The sequence below is a fragment of the Suncus etruscus genome, chromosome 16 (assembly GCF_024139225.1).
Source record: "Suncus etruscus isolate mSunEtr1 chromosome 16, mSunEtr1.pri.cur, whole genome shotgun sequence".
NCBI lineage: Eukaryota > Metazoa > Chordata > Mammalia > Eulipotyphla > Soricidae > Suncus > Suncus etruscus.
This window is the reverse complement of record NC_064863.1, coordinates 61580694-61602390: the sequence shown is the minus strand read 5'-3', so window position 1 is coordinate 61602390 and position 21697 is coordinate 61580694. Positions and strand designations below refer to the sequence as shown.

General features: G+C 34.3%; 1 protein-coding gene across 1 annotated transcript in view; it reads left to right on the top strand.

Annotated features, from left to right (window-relative positions):
• Positions 1-21697, top strand: part of ADAMTS3 (ADAM metallopeptidase with thrombospondin type 1 motif 3) — a 248726-nt gene that overhangs the window by 103775 nt on the left and 123254 nt on the right. Inside the window, exon 4 of the mRNA XM_049789927.1 lies at positions 12163-12319. Coding sequence (XP_049645884.1) covers positions 12163-12319 — 157 coding nt within the window. The remainder of the gene's footprint in view (positions 1-12162; positions 12320-21697) is intronic.

Sequence of the window (21697 nt, the reverse complement as noted above, 5' to 3'; positions counted from 1 at the left end):
CATACAAATTTTCTTCCAAGATTATTGAGTCTATATCTTGAAATATATATTAATTAATATAGGTAGAATACACAAAGATGTGGAAACAATGTTCAAATAAAAGTAAATTGTTCTTTATTTTATGTTGTGCTACCATTTGTACTGTATTTTGTTAAAAATGGGAATGTTGCACTGGTGATGGGTGGTGTTCTTTACATGACTGAAACCCAAACACAATCATGTATGTAATCAAGGTGTTTAAATAAAAAAAATAAAAATAAAAACAGAAAAAAAGCAAGAGTTAGATATGAGTTGTCATATTTTGCTAATAGTTATAAACTGGTCATTTATTCTCATTTCTTTCATTTGCAGTTCTCTGTGGAACCTTGGGTAATACTAAATATATTATGTCTTTAGTTCTATAATTTATAGAACAACATGTTTTCTTATTTCAAATAAGATAAATTGTAACATTTCATTCAATAAGTAACTACCTTTTTCATTATGATATACATATGTAGTTTATATGGCTTCATAAACAAGATATTGAAAATCATGTGTCAGAAAGAAGGTAAAATCAGAGAAGGGAAATGAATGCTCAAGAAGACGCCATTAAGCAAGAATCTATGGCTAAGGTCATCTTAAAGGTTCAAGGAGAAAACAGCATTCTCCAAACAAGTGGAAGCAGACATAAACAGATGTGAATATATTAAGCTGAGAAGTTTCTGCACCTCAAAGGAAATAGTGCCCAGGACACGAGAGCCACCCACTGAGTGGGAGAAACTATTCAACCAGTATCCATCAGATAAGGGGCTAATATCCAAAATATACAAGGCATTGGCAAACTTTATAAGAAAACAAAAACATTTAATCTGATCAAAAAATGGGGAGAAGAAATGAACAGACACTTTTTTAAGAAGAAATACAAATGGCCTAAAGACACCTGAAAAAATGCTCCAATTCACTAATCATCAGAGAGATGCAAATCAAAATAACAATGAGGTATCATCTCAAACCATAGAGACTGACACATATCACAAAGAACAAGAACAATCGGTGCTGGAGGAGATGTGGGGAGAAAGGAACTCTCATTCACTGCTGGTGGGAATGCTGTCTAGTACAGCCTTTGTGGAAAACAATATGGAGATTCCCAATAAAACTGGAAATTGAATTCCCATATCATTCAGCTATACCACTCCTAGGGATATACCTTAGGAACAAAAAAAACGCAATTCAAAAAACCGTTCCTCACACCAATATTCATTGCAGAACTATTTACAGTAGCTAGTCTTTTGAAACAACCAAGATGCCCTTCAACAGATGAATGGCTAAAGAAACTGCGGTACAAAAGCCAACTTCAATATCTACAGAAGACTGACTATGATAACCATGACTGGGCAGAACTTATCCTGGGACCAAAAAAAAAAAAAAAAAAAAACTAGTCTAGGCTTTGGCTTATGATCTGTACAACAACCAAGATCTCTAACTCCAGAGGTCTGAATGAGACAACTGCAACCGAGCGGATCTTCTGGAAAGAGAAGGAAGAACTCTATTTTATGCTTCATCCTAGGATCAGGGCAAAAATCAACTACAGAAGACTGATTAAAACAGCAATGATGGAACAGAACTCTTAGAACCATAAAGAAGACTCCATCCTTGGACCTGTGCAAATACCAAGATCTCTAGATACAGAGGCAGGATTTTATTTGTCACGATGGAGTGGAAAGTTTCCAGACACCACCAAAGGACCAACGGGAGAGTAAAAAGAACATGTATGGAGCCTGTAGTTATTCCCATGACAATATACTTCAAGGGCAGAGAGACCCTGTATCTCTTAGGCCAAGGGAATTCCCTTTCTAATTTCCCCAATATTTACTGTGCCTATGCAAGAAAAAAAAGAAGAGAGAGAAACACAAATTAACTTTTTTATTGGTTTTACTATTGTTGTTATTTGTTGCTTGTTCCACCCCCCCACATGGGTTTTCTTTTTTGTGTGTGCTTTTTTATAATTTCAGGACAGTGGTTATTGTATGGTTGTTATCTGTATTGCTGTGGTGCTTTTTGAGTATTTTTGTTTGATTTTTTTTTTTAATTTTTTTACTATTGTTAGGTTTCTCCCTTTTTCCCTTTCTTCTCTTAAACTGATATTTATAGTCTCTAGAAGAACTCCTCGCATTTTTTGCTTGTTTGATTTTTGCCCCATTTTATTTATTATTTAGTTATTTATTTTCTTCAAACAGAACCACATAATTTGAACCATCTTATCTTGCCTCACCAATTGAGGAGGAAATAATGGAGGGTATCAAGACCAGACAGTCGTATGAACATTAAGACATTAAGTAGAAATCAAAAAACGATCAGACATGCTAGACACAGAGGGGACTACCTATACTAGCAACTCAGATGGTAAAGGAGGGGGATGTGGGATGCATGCTGGGAACAGGAATGGAGGGAGAACAACATTAGTGGTAGGAGTGCCCCTGATTCAATATCACTATGTACCTAAAAACTATTATGAAAGATTTGTAATCCACTTTGGTCAAAATAAAAAGTAAAAAAAAAAGAAAAAAGAAAAAAAAAAGAAACTGCAGTACATTTACACAATGGAATATTATGCAGCCATCAGGAGAGATGAAGTCATGACATTTTCCTATACATGGAATCTATTATGCTGAGTCCAATAAGTCAGAGGGAGAGAGATAGACACAGAATAGTATTGGGTTTTAAGAAAAATAAGACATTTTTCTAATAATTCTTAGAGATAATAGAGATGAGAGCTGGAAGGTCTAACTCACAATATGAAGCTCACCACAAAGAGTGGTGAGTGCAGTTAGAGAAATAAATACACTGACAGCTAACATAACCAGGTGAATGAACGAGGAAGTAGAAGCCTGTCTGAAATACAGGAGGTGGGAGATTTGGGGCATTGGTAATGGGAATGCCACATTGAGGAAGAGGGGTGTTCTTTATATGTCTGAAACCCAACTACAATTATGTTTGTAATCAAATTGTATAAATAAAGACATTAATAAAGAAAAAAGAATAAAATACTATGCCTTTAATGTTTAAGGCGTTGCATAAGTTTTATGGCTTTAGATTGCATTGTGTGCTACTAAGAAATATTATAATGTATTACAATCTGGGGACTTGAGGGACAAAGTAATTGTACATGGATTCTGTTTTATTTATCTTAATGTTCTTTGGCTGAAAGTTCAAAGTTAAGATATCAGCAAGGGGACTTCTGAGAATTATGTTATTGGTAATTGGCCTTCCACTGTAACTTTACCTTGTCCTCTTTCTGTGCATCTTTGTTCTCATAATTACAAATAAAAAATTAAAAAAAAAGAAAAAAGAATAAAAAGGTAGAATACCCATTTAACTGAATTTTTCTCCAGATATTGATTAATTACATACTGTCATTATTTAAAAAATTAACATTGAACAGTTTCTTGGGAGAAATAATGCTGTTAATATTACTATTTTTTAAAAAAAATCTGTAATCTCACTGAATGAGCAGTATGATACTGATTGGGTCCTTAAGAACAAATTGCTATTTCAATAGTGAGCATTCTGGGGCTCTTTTATATATAATCTCCATCAAAGACTGACCTTTTATCATTTTATATAATTGGATGAAAATGGTTTATTATAGTTCCAACCTGACCTGGCTCACTCTTGGTAGTGAGATAATGGAATAATAGAGAATCAACTATAGAAAATATCTTAAATTTAAGGAAATTTTGAAAGTTATATTTCTTACAACTCTTACAAGATTTTGATAAGAATTGAGTATATGAAAGTTGTGGTGTTGCTCTCTAAAAGAGAAACTGAAATATTATTGGCCAGTGCCATTAGGATCCAATCTATTTTCTAAATTGAAAGTCAAAATGATTAAACCATTTTCCTTTATTTTTATGATAATAGCACATGTCTGAATGGAGGGTTTACTTACCCTTTACATGAAGGTTATATCATTGGGGTTACCAATTTGAGAGGATTATAATCTGTAATTAATCAGGAATTATCAAAATAATGTTTATTGAATGAAATGTTAGCTATTCCAAATATATGGAATTTTATCATTTTATCATATTTGGTGGTATTGACATATTTTTCAGCATCTCTTGATTTCCAGACACTAGCACAGTTAACAGCAATAATTTAGCAAAATATTGAGAGTGACGAGCTATCAAAATATAGGTTAATTGCTATGAATTCATAAAAGGTAAAAATTTATTTTGGTTTTGGGTAAGATAAGAGGAGGCTTTTACTTAATGGCATATTGTTGGAAGATTATTTAAAAGATATTTGGTCTACACCTGGCAATACTGATCATGCACTCAGAAATCATTTGAGGCAGGCTTGCAGGACCATAGGGAATGCCAGGGATTGAATACAATCAACTTTGTCGAAGGCAAATAAATGCCCTTTCAACTGTATGATCTCTCTGGTCCCAATATCTTTGAGGATATTTTTGCTACTTTTTATTTTATTTGAACACTTTAAATACATCCCAAATATTAAGACTTAGTTCAAATAAATAATATCTTTGGCTTATAAATATTGTTTCTCAATAGTTTTCACTTTTATGTTGTAATTTTCTGCTATTTTACTTTCTGTAGCTTCTGTAAAATAACATAGATATTATAGGTAAAGAGATAATAGAAATGGTTGAAGTATATAGTTTGCATGTTGAAAATCCAGGTTAGATTCCCAGTACCTACCAAAGCATAACCAAGGAGCTATTGATGTGTACCAAATTGTGAATAGTTAGTGGCTTCGAGTATCATCAGCTGTGGCAAGAAGAAAGGAAGTAATTTAGGAAGAAAGGAAGGGAAGAAAGGGAGGGAAGGAGGGAAAGAAAGAAATTAGAAAGAAAAAAGAAAGAAAAAGAATAAAGGACTATCACTGAATTTCCTCTGAAATTTAAATGAAACTAGGAAATCATCTTTATACTGTTATAATTGCCATAGTAGTGATAAAATATAACCAGTTATTGTGTTGTTTTGGTATAAATAAAATAAATATTGGAAGAAAAAAACAGTGAAATGGTGATTATCAAACTTGTAATGAAATATATGAGCTAAGATAAAGTTTTTATATTAAAGTACAATGATCATCATTCTTGAATATTATGTTTTTCTCTTTCTCAATTACATATTTACTACGGTTTCCTGTTTCTTCTAATCACATTCTAGTTTACATAAAATTTGATATATAGTTTTATTACCAATTTCCTCTATATAAAATTTTAGTGTGTGTGTGTGTGTGTGTGTGTGTGTGTGTGTGTGTGTGTGTGTGTGTGTATGTTTTGGCCCAAAACTGCAGTGCTCAGGGCTTACTCTTGGCTCTGAGCTCATGGATCACTCCTGTGCTCAGGGACCATATGTTGTTCTGGGGATTGAATTGGGGCAAGGCAAATTCTTCAATCACTTGGGCCACCATAGTGTATATTTTTAAATTATCTATCATAATTTTTCTTTTGGTTTTTGGATCACACCCGGCAGCGCTCAGGAGGTTACTCCTGGCACTGTTCTCAGAAATAGCTTTTGGAAGGCTCGGGGGACCATATGAAATGCCAGGATTCAAACCACTGTCCTTCTGCATGCAAGGCAAATGCCCTACCTCCATGCTATCTCTCCAGTCCTCAATCATAAAATTTTTAAGCAAACTTTAATAAATATTTTTGGAAATATTAATGTCCTTTATACCTCTATGTCTGAAATTGATTAGTACAATTTAGTCTTTCCTTAGTGACTAATGCTTATTATTATTGGCATGTAAATCCTAGAGTTTCATGTTTACTGTAGAACTTTATAGCCTACAATGGGCATTTCATAGAAATTACTTCATATGAAACTCTATACCCCAAACTCCTTATTATTTGCCATTTACACTCTGCTAGAAATTAGTAAACCATCCATCTGGATTATTATAATTGGATACCAAATGTAAAGATACCTTTTAGTAAGATATATGACCTTTATGATAGCTTTTTATTAATGCTTAGATGCTGGGTTGGCTTAATCTTGACCTCTTGACAGTACTTAAATTGAGTGATATAGCTGGAAGCATTGACCAGATGAGAGAGGAGAATTATACAACTGGATTTTTAGCATATCATTATTTTAGAACTATTTCATCTAGAGTGCTATTAAAAGTCTACATAAAGACTTAATTAAAACACAGTTAAATATATTTAATATAAATTGCTTAATACTGTTCAAAACATATTAAAATTATCTATGTTATATTTTAGAAATAGTTTTTGGGAAAACAGTAAATATTTTCTATATAATTTTTGGAAATTGTTCAATGTTAAAACTGGGTAAATGTATCATAAAGTGAAAGAAAAATATTGTGTATCAATTAAGAGTAAATATTGATTATAATTATTTATCTATTGTGACTTTCAGCTTGATTTTGATGTGTGTATTCAATTTGTATGTATATTCAAGTGAAACATGTAATGCATGTAGAAATTGGCATGCACGAGGAAATAAAATATCTTAAAATTTTGAAGTAGCATTCTTTTTACAAAAGAATATATGTTTCAGAGGTAAAATATTACAAATCACAGCCATCACTGGTGTCAGTTTCCACATTCCACTGTCCCAGACTATCATTCCACCACTGTCCTCTCCAGCCTACCCCATTGCCAATTGAGTAGTCTATTATCAGACTCTTGAGGTTTTGTTTTCATTGCATATTGTATAGTCTCTTGCTTGCTTGCTTTTTATACCCCATATAGGTGAGTTCATCTGGTATTTTTCTCCTTTCGACTTATTTTTCTTTGTTTAAGCCTTTTAGACAAGATTTCATCTTTGCATAGTGGCTGAAAGAACCTTTAATACTTAATTTGTTTTTTCAGTGAAGGAAAATAGTTTTTGTTGAAACTTAGTTAGAAAGATCTGAGGGGGGAAAAGAATTGTGTGTTCACTCAGGCATCTCTAGAATGGACATACGGAAGCAAAGACACATACAGACAAACAAGGTATGTGTTTAAGGGAGAACACAAACTTTCAGAGCAAGTAAAGGGAACCTATTTACTTATTTTGTTTTGTTGTTTATTTTTTATTTTATTTTTTACCGCTTAAGTTATAATTTTATTTTTTTATATTTTAAATAATTTTATTGTGGTCAAAATGAGTTGCAATTATTTCATAGATATATTTAAGGCACATATTGACAATGAATGAGGGGCATTCACACCCCTAATGTTGTCTTCCCTCCACCCCTGTTCCCAGCATGTATCCCATATCTCCCTCCTTTATCCCCCATAATGCGAGTGTAACTGTTCTCCACTTGTATAGCCAGTTGTAAAATGGGTATTGATTCTGTTGTTGTTGATTATGGGTTTGATGTTTGAGTCTGATCATTTTTTTATTTCCACTAAATGTTCATTCGACTGTCTGGTCTTGGTACTATCCATTTTCCCCCCTCAAATTGTGAGGCTGAACAAGAAGATTTCAGTAATGTGGTTCTGTTAGAGATATATGAAAGATAAGGAATAAATGTATGAGGAAAATGGAGAACCTGTCTAGAGTACAGGCGGGGGTCGGGTGGGGAGGAGGGAGACTTGGGACATTGGTGATGGGAATGTTGCACTGGTGATGGGTGGTGTTCTTTACATGACTGAAACCCAAACACAATCATGTATGTAATTAAGGTGTTTAAATAAATTAAAAAAGAAAAAACAAAAACAAAAGCAAAAGGGAAAAAGAAAAGAAAAGGAACTAGTAGGGTTCATTCTAGGCATTATAAATTTCCCTTCAGAAGGAGAAACGGAAAAAAGAAGAAAAGAGTAACAAAGCAAAACAAACAAACAAAACCAAAAATAAACAACAATAGGGCAATAATAACAAAAGTACAAAAAGAACAAAAAAATGGGGCCAGAGGGATAGCATGGAGGTAAAGGATGCTTTGCATGCAGAAGGTCAGTGGTTCGAATCCCAGCATCCCATATAGTCCCCTGAGCCTGCCACAAGCAACTTCTGAGCATAGAGCCAGGAGTAACCCCTGAGCACTGCCGGGTGTGACCCAAAAACCAAATAAACAAACAAACAAATAGAACAAAATCAAGAAAAAATGACAAAACAAAATAGGACAAAACAAAACAAAGCGAAGAATGATGATTTCAGTAATGTGGTTCTGTTGGAGATATATAAAAAGATAAGGAATAAGAAAACAAAAGCAAAAGGGAAAAAGAAAAGAAAAGGAATTAGGAGGGGGTCAGTCTAGGTGTTATAAATTTCTCTTTAGAAGGAGAAACGGAAAAAAGAAGAAAAATGTAACAAAACAAAGCAAAATAAAACAAAAATATAATAGAGCAGTAATAACAAAAGTACGAAAAGAACAAAAAGGAAAACAAAAAAAGATAAAAACAAAACAAAGCAAAAAATTAATAAAAATAATGAATTAAAAAGTTAAGCTCCTGAGTTTCTTATTCATGCATTTATTTTGCCCTCGAGTTCATCCATGTGATTCTCAATGTGTGTAATTCTGCTATTGTGGTTTGCTAATATGGTTTTTAGTTTCCTCAGTTCTGTTTGTATGGACTTTCATTTTCTGATAAAGTTTATCTTTGAGTTGGATGAATTGTTCATCTATGGATCTCTGAATTTCTTTAGTTAGTGATTCTTTGAATTCCATTGTTCGCACATTAAATGCTGATTTTAGGTCCTCTTCTTTGTAAAATATGCATAGTCCCTTCTGGAGGACTTGAGAATCTGTTAGATTTCTCTCCATATTCCCAGATGGTGCCTTCCAGGGGTCTCAAACTCATTTTGGCCGCAAACGGCCCTCCATGGGCCGCAAACGGCCCTCCGTACAACATTTTGTGGCCCTGCCCTAGAGGAATCTTTTTTTGTTTGTTTTGTTTTAGTTGTTTGGGTCACACACCCCCAATGTTCAAGGCTTACTACTGACTTTGCACTTAAGGATCACCCCGACTTTGCCTCCTGCGGCCCCCAGGTAAATTGAGTTTGAGACCTCACTTTGCCTAATATTCATTATAACCTCTCACTGACTTAAATTTTTGAGTCTTTTTGAGTTTAGTTTGATGATTTTTTAAAATTTTTTTCTTATTTGAGCACTGTTCTTAAATACATTAATACAATATACAATATTTCAACTCTAATCCCAACACCAGCGTTGGCATTTCTCTGCCATTGTCCCAAGTTAGCTCCCATCCCCAAGATCTCCACCTTAACAGACACATTTAGATTTCATTGCTGTATTCAGTGTCCAATTCTTACAGTAGTGTTGACTCTAATGGTTTAGAGATATAGATATGCCTCATCTTTATACTATCATCTTTATACTTTATCATCTTTATCTTATACTATTAAGGGTTCCTGACCCAATCCATGTGTTACCTTCATATTACTTCTTACCTACTTATCCATTTCTCTCCTCGAAGTTTTCATTTCTGTCATATAAGGCAAAGTGTTTGTATGTCTTTTGATACTGTATGTTATTTTGTCTTATTATTTTTTATAAACACAGCAGGTAAATGAGACCATCTGGTGTTGTTTTTTCCTTCTAATTTATTTTACTTTGCATAATATCCTTCAGGTAAAAAGAAGTTGAGAGCAATTGCATACTTTCATCATTTCATGTGGCTGCGTAGTATTATGTTGCCTACATATACCACAACTTCATTGTCTACCCATTTGTTTTTGGACATTTTGCTTGTTTCCAGACCCTAATTATTGTACTGAATTCTGCAGTGTAATTTGGTGTGCTTATATATATATATATATATATATGTGTGTGTGTGTGTGTGTGTGTGTGTGTGTATTTGAATAATATTTTTTATGTTTTGGAAGTAGATACCAAGATGAGGAACTTATAGGTTATTATAGGAGCTTTATTCTTACTTATTAGAGAAATATTTATAATGTTTTCCATAGTAAATGAACTAGCAGCATTCCCAATCTTCAGTCAGTACATGTACAGTTCCTATAGTTATTCCCATGACAGTATACTTCAAGGGTGGAGAAATCCTGTTTCTCTTAGCCAAGGGAATTCCCTTTCTAATCTCCCCAATACTTACCTGCCTATGCAGGGAAAATAAAAAAGAAGCAGCACACAATAATTTTTATTTCGGTTTTGTTATTGTTGTTGTTTTTTTCCCCATTTTTTTGTGCTTTGTTTTGTTTTTATTTCAGGACCATGGTTATTGTGTGGTGCTTGTCTTTATTGCTATGGTGCTTTTTGGATTTTTTGTTTGATTTTTCTTTTTGTATTGTTATGTTTCTCTTCCTTTTTCCCCTTTTTTCTTAAATTGTTATTTATAGTCTCTAGAAAGACTCTGCCTATTTTTTGCTTGTTGCCCCATTTTATTTTTTTGTTCTTTCAAACAGAACCACATAACTTGAACCATCTTGTTCTTCAGCACAAATTGACGGGGAAATAATGGAGGGTACCAAGATCAAACAGTTGTATGATCACTAAGTAGTAATAAAAAATGATCAGACTTAAACACCAAATCCAAAGTCAAAGACAACAGAATAGATACCCAATCTACAACAAGCTAGACACAGAGGGAACAACTTATACTAGCAACCAGAGGAGTAAAGGAAAGGGATATGGGATGCATACTGGGAACAGGGGTGGAGGGAGATCAATTTTGGTGGTGGGAATTCCCCTGATTCAATGTCACTATGTACCTAAAATATTACCATGGAAGATATGAAATCTACTTTGGTCAAAATAAAAATTATTATTATAAAAATGTAGAAGCATATTTGCTGAAAAACCATGTTCTTTGGTAATATGTGCTTTCATTATATGTTGCTTGATCACAGAACAAAAGGATAAGAATGAATCTCATCTCCTTTGTCTAAGCTTAGTTATATTATTTTAGATTACAACACTATTAAAGTTTATATATAAAATTACTGCAGTCCATCTACATACCAATGACCAGTTTCCCTGTGTCATTTCTATTGTAATCTCCTCATTACCTACCATTCATTGATACATTTTGTAATCCCAATCTAGAAATTTTCATTGTTCAATACTATCTATTACTTTGTTTTGTTTAATGAAAGCCAGTTACATGAAAATCCCATATTTGAAGTACAGAATAAGCTAGTATAACACTAGAAAAAATACTTTCCTCTAGATCTGATATATATTCTGAATAATTAGTTTCCACATCAAGACATTATTCAACTTTGTTTTCAACTAGACATAAATCAATACTGTATATTACTACCTGACCTTTAAAGTAAATATATGAACTGTAACTGTTTTTCTGAAATATGCATACGTACCATAATATTCATTACTAATCATAGTCCTGGAATTTTCTAAAAATAGGAAATTAAAAAGAAACAGAAAAGGACAATACATAAGACTAGACTTGAATATAATGACATTTATTTTATTATAAAAGATAGTTTTAGTAGGAAAAATATATTGAATAATGAAGTCTAGGCTTCATTTAAAGAAGTTATTTAACAGACTAAACTTTTATGTATTTAAATATATACCATAGAACTCATTGTTTTATTACTGTGTAAAATACAAAATAATATTTAAAATATAATTTATAATATATAAAAATATAAAAACATACTTATCATGTCTGGACAGCAGTTTGGTGGTTGGTGATTCTGGGATGTTGGAAATAACTTCTTAGTTTATGAATCTCCATGCAATTTCATTTAGAGATAAAATACCAATTAAAATTTACAAGGGCACCTAGTAGTGGGATAAAATGTATGTGGTACATGATTTGTGTTTTTTTTGCATTTTGGAGTCACACCTAGCTGCGCTCAGGAGTTACTTCTGGCTCTGTGCTCAGAAATCACTCCTGGCATGGGGACCATATGGGATGCCTGGATTCGAATCACCATCCTTCCTGGATAAATTGCATGCAAAGCAAACACCCTACCACTGTGCTATCTCTCCAGCCCAATTTTGTTATTTTTTGTAATTTCTCTTTTCAATTTCATAGAAAGTTCTGTTTTTAACATATATATAATATGCACATATAATATGCTATAATATTAGCATTATAGATATTTGTTAGTAGTACATTTATTTAAATTTTATAGACAAAATTAAGAAATATTTGGTTTTGATTTATTGTATGTTCTTTATTTTATATAACTTAAAAATTAAAGAAATAGATGTTACTTAATAACGCTAATACATTTTATGCTTTCTCAGGCTGGGATGATAAAAAGTGATAATGATGAATATTTCATTGAACCCTTGGAAAGAGGTAAACAGATGGAGGAAGAAAAAGGAAGAATTCATATTGTCTACAAGAGATCAGCAGTCGAACGGTCCCCCATAGACATGTCAAAAGACTTTCACTATCCAGGTAGGCATCTTTACCTGTTTGAATACCTAACCTTAATTGTAAGATATAATGAAAACAGTTTTTTACAAATCAAAAGAATGTATTGGCCTGTGCTCTTGAATAATATAGGGTTGACAAAAATTTATACTTATAAATTATGAAATTTAACTTGCCTTTTTAAAACAGTAGAAGAATAAATATTATAGATTTTATTCTAGTGAATTAGTTTCTTTGATCTGTTTATAGATTTAAATCTTCACCTTAAAATTTTTTCTCTAACTGATGTTAAAACTTGAAAAAAATTTGCTTAATCAATGCTATATTTTTAACATAATTTTTATTTTGATCATAGTGGCTTACATATTGTTGACAATAATATTTTAGGTACATATTTACATAAAATCAGGGGGGATTCCCATCACCGGTTTGTCTTCCGTACTCCTCCGTTTTTGTCCTACCTTCCATATCCTCTTCCCTCACCCCCAGGGCTGCTAGACCTTACACCTGTTTGGTCCTGATGCCTCCTTTATTTCCCCCTCTAATTGGGGGGCAGGACTAGCTAGTTCAAGTTATGTGGTTTTGTTTGAAGAGGAGAAAAATAATAAACTGGGGTAAAAGTCTAATACACCAGGAATAAGCAGAATTCTTTTTTTTTAATTTATTTAAACACCTTAATTACATACATGATTGTGTTTGGGTTTCAGTCATGTAAAGAACACCACCCATCACCAGTGCAACATTCCCATCACCAATGTCCCAAGCCTCCTTCCTCCCCACCCGACCCCCGCCTGTACTCTAGACAGGCTCTCCATTTTCCTCATACATTCTCATAATTAGGACAGTTCAAAATGTAGTTATTTCCCTAACTAAACTCATCACTCTTTGTGGTGAGCTACCTGAGGTGAGCTGGAACTTCCAGCTTTTCTCTTCTGTGTCTGAACATTATTATTACAAGGGTGTCTTTCATTTTTCTTAAAACCCATAGATGAGTGAGACCATTCTGCGTTTTTCTCTCTCTCTCTGACTTATTTAACTCAGCATAATAGATTCCGTGTACATCCATGTATAGGAAAATTTCATAACTTCATCTCTCCTGACAGCTGCATAATATTCCATTGTGTATATGTACCACAGTTTCTTTAGCCATTCGTCTGTTGAAGGGCATCTTGGTTGTTTCCAGAGTCTTGCTATGGTAAATAGTGCTGCAATGAATATAGGTGTAAGGAAGGGGTTTTTGTATTGTATTTTTGTGTTCCTAGGGTATATTCCTAGGAGTGGTATAGCTGGATCGTATGGGAGCTCGATTTCCAGTTTTTGGAGGAATCTCCATATTGCTTTCCATAAAGGTTGAACTAGACAGCATTCCCACCAGCAGTGAATAAGAGTTCCTTTCTCTCCACATCCCCGCCAACACTGTTTATTCTCATTCTTTGTGATTGTGCCATTCTCTGGGGTGTGAGGTGGTATCTCATCGTTGTTTTGATTTGCATCTCCCTGATGATTAGTGATGTGGAACATTTTTTCATGTGTCTTTTGGCCATGTGTATTTCTTCTTTATCAAAGTGTCTGTTCATTTCTTCTCCCCATTTTTTGATGGGGATAGATGTTTTTTTCTTGTAAAGTTCTGTCAGTGCCTTGTATATTTTGGAGATTAGCCCCTTATCTGATGGGTATTGGGTGAATAGTTTCTCCCACTCAGTGGGTGGCTCTTGTATCCTGGGCACTATTTCCTTTGAGGTGCAGAAGCTTCTCAGCTTAATATATTCCCATCTGTTAATCTCTGCTTTCACTTGCTTGGAGAGTGCAGTTTCCTCCTTGAAGATGCCTGTAATGTCCTGGAGTATTTTGCATATGTGCTGTTCTATATATCTTATGGTTTTGGGGCTGATATCGAGGTCTTTATTCCATTTGGATTTTACCTTCATACATGATGTTAGCTGGGGGTCTAAGTTCAATTTTTTGCAAGTGGCTATCCAATTGTGCCAACACCACTTGTTGAAGAGGCTTTCCCTGCTCCATTTAGGATTTCCTGCTCCTTTATCAAAAATTAGGTGGTTGTATGTCTGGGGAACATTTTCTGAGTATTCAAGCCTATTCCACTGATCTGAGGACCTATCCTTATTCCAATACCATGCTGTTTTGATAACTGTTGCTTTGTAGTAGAGTTTAAAGTTGGGGAAAGTAATTCCTCCCATATTCTTTTTCCTAATGATTGCTTTAGCTATTCGAGGGTGTTTATTGTTCCAAATGAATTTCAAAAGTGCCTGATCCACTTCTTTGAAGAATGTCATGGGTATATTTAGAGGGATGGCATTAAATCTGTATAATGCCTTGGGGAGTATTGCCATTTTGATGATGTTAATCCTGCCAATCCATGAGCAGGGTATGTGTTTCCATTTCCGTGTGTCCTCTCTTATTTCTTGGAGCAGAGTTTTATAGTTTTCTTTGTATAGGTCCTTCACATATTTAGTCAAGTTGATTCCAAGATATTTGAGTTTGTGTGGCACTATTGTGAATGGGGTTGTTTTCTTAATGTCCATTTCATCCTTATTACTATTGGTGTATAGAAAGGCCATTGATTTTTGTGTGTTAATTTTGTAGCCTGCCACCTTGCTATATGAGTCTATTGTTTCTAGAAGCTTTTTGATAGAGTCTTTAGGGTTTTCTAAGTAGAGTATCATGTCATCTGCAAACAGTGAGAGCTTGACTTCTTCCTTTCCTATCTGGATTCCCTTGATATCCTTTTCTTGCCTAATCGCTATAGCAAGTACTTCCAGTGCTATGTTGAATAGGAGTGGTGAGAGAGGACAGACTTGTCTTGTGCCAGAATTTAGAAGGAAGGCTTTCAGTTTTTCTCCATTGAGGATAATATTTGCCACTGGCTTGTGCTAGATGGCCTTCACTATATTGAGAAAGGTTCCCTCCATTCCCATCTTGCTGAGAGTTTTGATCAAGAATGGGTGTTGGACCTTATCAAATGCTTTCTCTGCATCTATTGATATGATCATGTGGTTTTTATTTTTCTTGTTATTGATGTTGTGTATTATGTTGATAGATTTACGGATGTTAAACCAGCCTTGCATTCCTGGGATGAAACCTACTTGATCGTAGTGGATGATCTTTTTAACGAGGCATTGAATCCTATTTGCCAGGATTTTGTTGAGGATCTTTGCATCTGCATTCATCAGTGATATTGGTCTGTAATTTTCTTTTTTGGTAGCGTCTCTGTCTGGTTTAGGTATCAAGGTGATGTTGGCTTCATAAAAGCTATTTGGAAGTGTTTTTGTTTGTTCAATTTCATGAAAGATTCTTGCCAAGATTGGCAGTAGTTCCTCTTGGAAATTTTGATAGAATTCATTAGTGAATCCATCTGGACCTGGGCTTTTGTTTTTCGGCAGACATTTGATTACTGTTTTAATTTCATCAATGGTGATGGGGGTGTTTAGATATCCTTCAACCGTGGAAGATTATAAGAGTCCAAGAATTTATCCATTTCTTCCAGGTTCTCATTTTTAGTGGCGTAGAGTTTTTCAAAGTAGTTTCTGATTACCCTTTGAATCTCTGTCATATCAGTAGTGATCTCTCCTTTTTCATTCCTGATACGAGTTATCAAGTTTCTCTCTCTCTCTTTCTTTGTTAGGTTTGCCAGTGGTCTATCAATCTTGTTTATTTTTTTGAAGAACCAACTTCTGCTTTCGTTGATCTTTCGGATTGTTTTTTGGGTTTCCACTTCGTTGATTTCTGCTCTCAGCTTTGTTATTTCCTTCTGTCTTCCTATTCTTGGGTCCGTTTGTTGAGCATTTTCTAGTTCTATTAGCTGTGTCATTAAACTACTCAGGTAAGCTCCTTCTTCCTTCCTGATGTGTGCTTGCAAAGCTATAAATTTTCCTCTCAGTACTGCTTTTGCTGTGTCCCATAAGTTCTGAGAGTTTGTGTCTTTATTGTCATTTGTTTCCAGGAACCTTTTTATTTCCTCCTTGATTTCATCTCGGACCCACTGGTTATTGAGCATGAGGCTGTTTAACTTCCAGGTGTTAAAGTGTTTCTTCTGAGTCCCTTTGGAGTTCACAAATAATTTCAGAGCCTTGTGGTCAGCGAAGGTAGTCTGCAAAATTTCTATCCTCTTGATCTTATGGAGGTATGTTTTATGTGCCAGCATGTAGTCTATCCTGGAGAATGTCCCATGTACATTGGAGAAGAATGTGTATCCAGGTTTCTGGGGATGGAGTGTCCTATATATATCCACTAGGCCTCTTTCTTCCATTTCTCTCCTCAGGTCTAATATATTCTTCTTGGGTTTCAGTCTGGTTGACCTATCCAGTGTTGACAAAGCCGTGTTAAGGTCCCCCACAATTATTGTGTTGTTGTTGATATTATTTTTCAGATTTGTCAACAGTTGTATTAAATATTTTTCTGGCCCCTCATTCGGTGCATATATGTTTAGGAGAGTGAATTCTTCCTGCTCTACGTACCCCTTGATTAATATAAAATGTCCATCTTTGTCCCTTACAACCTTCCTGAGTATAAAGTTTGCATTATCTGATATTAGTATGGCCACTCCAGCTTTTTTATGGGTGTTGTTTGCTTGGATAATTTTTCTCCAGCCTTTTATTTTGAGTCTATGTTTTTTCTGACTATTCAGGTGCATTTCTTGTAGGCAGCAGAAGGTTAGATTGAGTTTTTTGATCCATTTAGCCACTCTGTCTCTTAACTGGTGCATTTAGTCCATTGACGTTGAGAGAAAGAATTGTCCTGGGATTTAACGCCATCTTTATTTCAAACTTTGGTGTGTCTTTTGGGTAGTCTTCTCTTAGATTAGGTATTTCAGTTTTTCTCTTAAGACTGGTTTTATGTCTGTGAAGTTTCTGAGCTGTTTTTTGTCTGTGAAGCCATGTATTCTTCCGTCAAACCAGAAAGTGAGTTTTGCTGGGTATAGTATTCTGGGTGAAGCATTCATTTCATTCTGTCTTGTCACAATATCCCACCACTGCTTTCTGGCATTGAGTGTTTCTGGTGACAGGTCTGCTGTAAATCTCAGGGAAGCTTGCTTGAACGTGATTTCTCCTTTTGATCTTGCTGTTTTCAGAATTCTGTCTCTATCTGTGGGATTTGTCATTGTGACTAGGATGTGTCTTGGGGTGGTTTTTCTGGGGTCTCTTTTGGTTGGTACTCTTCGGGCATGCAGGATTTGATCACATATATTCTTTAGCTCTGGAAGTTTCTCTTTAATGATATTCTTGACCATTGATTCTTCGTGGAAATTTTCTTCCTGGGTCTCTGGGACTTCAATGATTCTTAAGTTGTTTCTGTTGATCTTATCATAGACTTCTATTTTCATCTGTTCCCATTCTTTGACTAATTTTTCCATTGTCTGCTCATTTGCTTTAAGTTTTTTTTCCAATCTCTCTTGCTGTATGGAATCGTTATGTATCTCATCTTCCACAGCACCAAGTCTATTCTCAGCTTCTGATACCCAGTCCCAGAGCTTATCCATTTTGTCATTCACTTCGTTTACTGACTTTTTCAGTCCTGTTAGTTGACATATTATTTCAGTTTGGAGTTTTGTGATTTCTGTCTTCATATTTTCTTGGTTCTTATTAGTGTTCTGTTCAACTCGATCCATGGTTTCTTGGAGTCCATTGAGCATCTTCCATATTGCTAGTCTAAAGTCCTTATCTGAGAGGTTGATTAGTTGGTTGGTCATTATCTGTTCCTCAGAATTGTCATCTTCATTCTCTATGTCTGATGCTGGCCTGCGTTGTTTCCCCATTGTCACACTTGTATTGTGGGTTTTTCTACGTGTTGTGGTGGTATTCATTGTCTATATGATGCAGGCAGCACACTCCTCTGGCTCCTCCCTTTCTGTATGGGCTGACTTGCCTCTAAGGGAGGGGAGTCCTCCGTGGATGAAGCCTCACACTGGGTCAAATCTTAGGCCCGAGTATGCAACAGAGAAGACAGTCCGGAGAGAAATGTTTGCTTCTGTGATATAGCGCCGTTCTTAGTGTGATTTTTCCTTCTTGTTGCAATGGAGTTCTTTCCTTAGAAAGAGTGCGCTTCGCTACGCGGCCGTGCTCCGCTGGAGCCTCTTTTTGCCCCACTCCAAGAGTTTCACGCAAGAGGACAGTAGACAGACATAGACAGGTCACACTCACTAGTTTTTCCTAGTTGGGCCCCACTGGGCCCGTGTACTTTCGCGGATTTTCCCCGCCTGGTGTCACACACAGGGAGCCTGCTTTTGCAAAGCTTTACAGGTTTAAGCAGAATTCTTTTAGAGGCTCTTGCCATCGGTTTGAGAGACGAAGGAGAAAAAGAAGGTGAAACAGTCCACCCCTACGAGATGAGGTGTCAAATATCTATTAAGAGTTCCAACAATAACGCTAAGCACCCCAAAAACAGAACAAAACAAACAAACAAAAAATGTCATGGTCTTGAGAAAGGCATCCAAAACCCTTCATCCCTCATACCCATCCATACTTCCCACGGTATTAACACTCTTCACCCTCAGTCCTTAATCTATTAGGCATCAAGATTGACCTCCTACCCCAATGAACCAGTACCCAGTACCCAAACGAAGAGACACCCAATCAAACCCACACTTCGTCTCAATGCTATATTTTTATTTCAAATTATTAATTTAAAATATTGTATGCATAAGATTTACATGTTACAACTTTTATTAAAGTTTATCAATTAGGCTTTATTTGCCTTCACATTATGAAAAAATTACTACTAATTATGTTTTCATATTTCAAAAACTTCATTCCTAATTAGAAAACTAGTTATATTACATTATTTGTAGTAAGATGCAATATGTTTTCTACAGTCTTGGTTGTTGTGTATATGATTAATAAATAGTATGCCTTTTAGGCAATGGTTAAATGATTTTTAAAAAAGAATGTTCATATATTATGGAATAAAATATTTTTTAAAACAAAAATTATGAGAATTATTGGTTTAATACTTATAGTTTTATATGCTGGATAGGGGAAATAATAATACTTGAATAGAAGATTTAAATGATTTCAATGGGATGGACATTATTTTAAGAAATTACTTAAAGTATCAATTTCAGTAGAATCAGTTCAGTCATATCTTATTCTTAATTTTAAAAATACAGGCTCTATGAAATTTTCTATTGTGAAGTAGATCACATTATAGTAGTTGTGGTAAAAATTTTACAATATTTACTTAAATAAGTTTTTTAACGTTGATAGATTAAAGCAAAATACATTTTGTTGTTATTAACTTTCAGTTGCTTGATCCAAGGAGATTATAAGGGTTATGGTGTATGCTTTGCATATAGCCAACTCAGCTTTGATTCTGGACACTTTATCATACTCTAAGCTTTGCCAGATTAATCTCTGAAGGTCCCCAAGTACCTTACGGGGTCACTCAGGTGTCTTTTGAGCACTGCTAATGTGGTTTAATAAACACCAGTACTTAAGAACCCAAGTAGCACCAGAGACCCTGTATTGAACTGCAGGCCCTCTTAGCCAAGAATTATCAGGAGGGTGCCTTTGTGACCATTCTCTAGAGTTACTTTTAGGAGGTATTTCCCCAATACAACACAATTCTTTTAAATTAATTGAAATCTTGATTCAAAATTAAACTATTCAGTTATTTTAGATTCTTTCCTGTCAAGCCTTAGCATGAATTTAATACTTTTTGTTTCCTTAATTATGAAGGTCTGATTCAACTGAGATGTGGTGATATCATATTGCCTTTGGAGAATTTTAAATTATAGTCATGTAATTTATAAGTATAAATTTCTTGCTCTGTAAATAGAAATTCAGATTCATATATTTTAAACACCATACTGTAACTTTAATTTTTTCTTTTAACTTTTTGGTCACGTTTCTGAGAGCTGAGCATTAGTTTTTCCAAGTGAAAATTAAGAAAATGTTTTTATAATTTATTCATTATCTGAAAATTTAAAATTGAGCATCTTCTAGATTAGAAAGTTGTGATGAATTATTAATGAGAACTGTAGTCCCATGTAGTAGAGCGTTTTATTATGGATTGATGAGATTATTTGATGAAACACAAGAGTATCTTTTTCAATAAGTTATAAGAAGAAAAAGAAAATAAGTCTTAACATAAATAAAGATGGGGCCGGAGAGATAGCATGGAGGTAAAAGCTTTTGCCTTGCATGTAGAAGGTTGGTGCTTCGAATCCCGGCATTCCATATGGTCCCACAACCCTGCCAGGAGCGATTTCTGAGTATAGAGCCAGGAATAATCCCTGAGCATGGCTGGGTGTGACCCAAAAACAAAACAAAAACAAAAACAAAAACACACCTTATAAATAGATGTTTAAGAGCCTTGCCTTTATAAATGTCTTTATCAAAGGATGTACTTTGATAATAAGCAAGACACTTGAATTTTTAAAGTATTTTAGTGACTCCCTTGTAATTAAATATTTTGTATGTTGCTCATTGCCACATAATTATCAGGGCATTTTTCTTACAGCATAAGGTTAGTACTGATCATTCATTTGAGACAAAGTTTTTTCAAGTTTTTCATATGATTACCATGATAATTTGAACTGTGTAATATTAAGAGGAAATAGACAAAATTGTATTGAGATTGAAGTACAATTGAGTTATTTGATGAAGTATATATTGGAGATAGAAGGATAATGAGAGCAGGAGAGTGAAAGAGTTAGAATAAGAGAATAGAATAATTTAGGACTGAATTACAATTCTAAAACCAGAAGAGTAGAAAATTACCTTTCTGAAACCCACATTTTTAAAATAGAAATAATTATAATCTTAATGGAGAATCTAAGTAGGTATAATTTTGTTAATACAAGTGGAAGATAGGTTGGAACAGTGGTGAATTTTAAAAATGTATTGTGTGTTTTCATAATCTTGTTCTAAGACACATTTAAGTGAAGATGGGTAGAGATAAATTTTGGTTTCATATATCAATCAGTTTTGCCTCATGGAAATTTGGAATGTCTCTACTGCCTTCCTTTTTCCCCACACAATTTTGCATTAGTGAGAAGCAGAAGTACAGTTATATTGTACATAATTGGAGTGCATGAAATATATTTTCTTCTTATTCATAAAGGAGGGCATGGTTTTAGGTCATAATAAAAATCTCCATAAAATCAAAAGTTAGCACAAAACAAAATTGTGTTTCTATTATTTTAAGAACCCAAAACTATTCTTGACTGAATGCAAACATTTATTTTGTTCCCTTATCCTCTAAAAATATTTACCTGTTTGTTCTCTTATGCTTTAAAAATATTTATCAACTTTTCAATGAAAGTTATAGCTTTGTACCTATTGAAATAATATGTTAAAGGTATGATTCAACAATTCCAATATATTGAAGATTTTTTTGGTTCCTAGGAGGAAAGGTAGTATTACAGAATGTAGAAATATATACAGA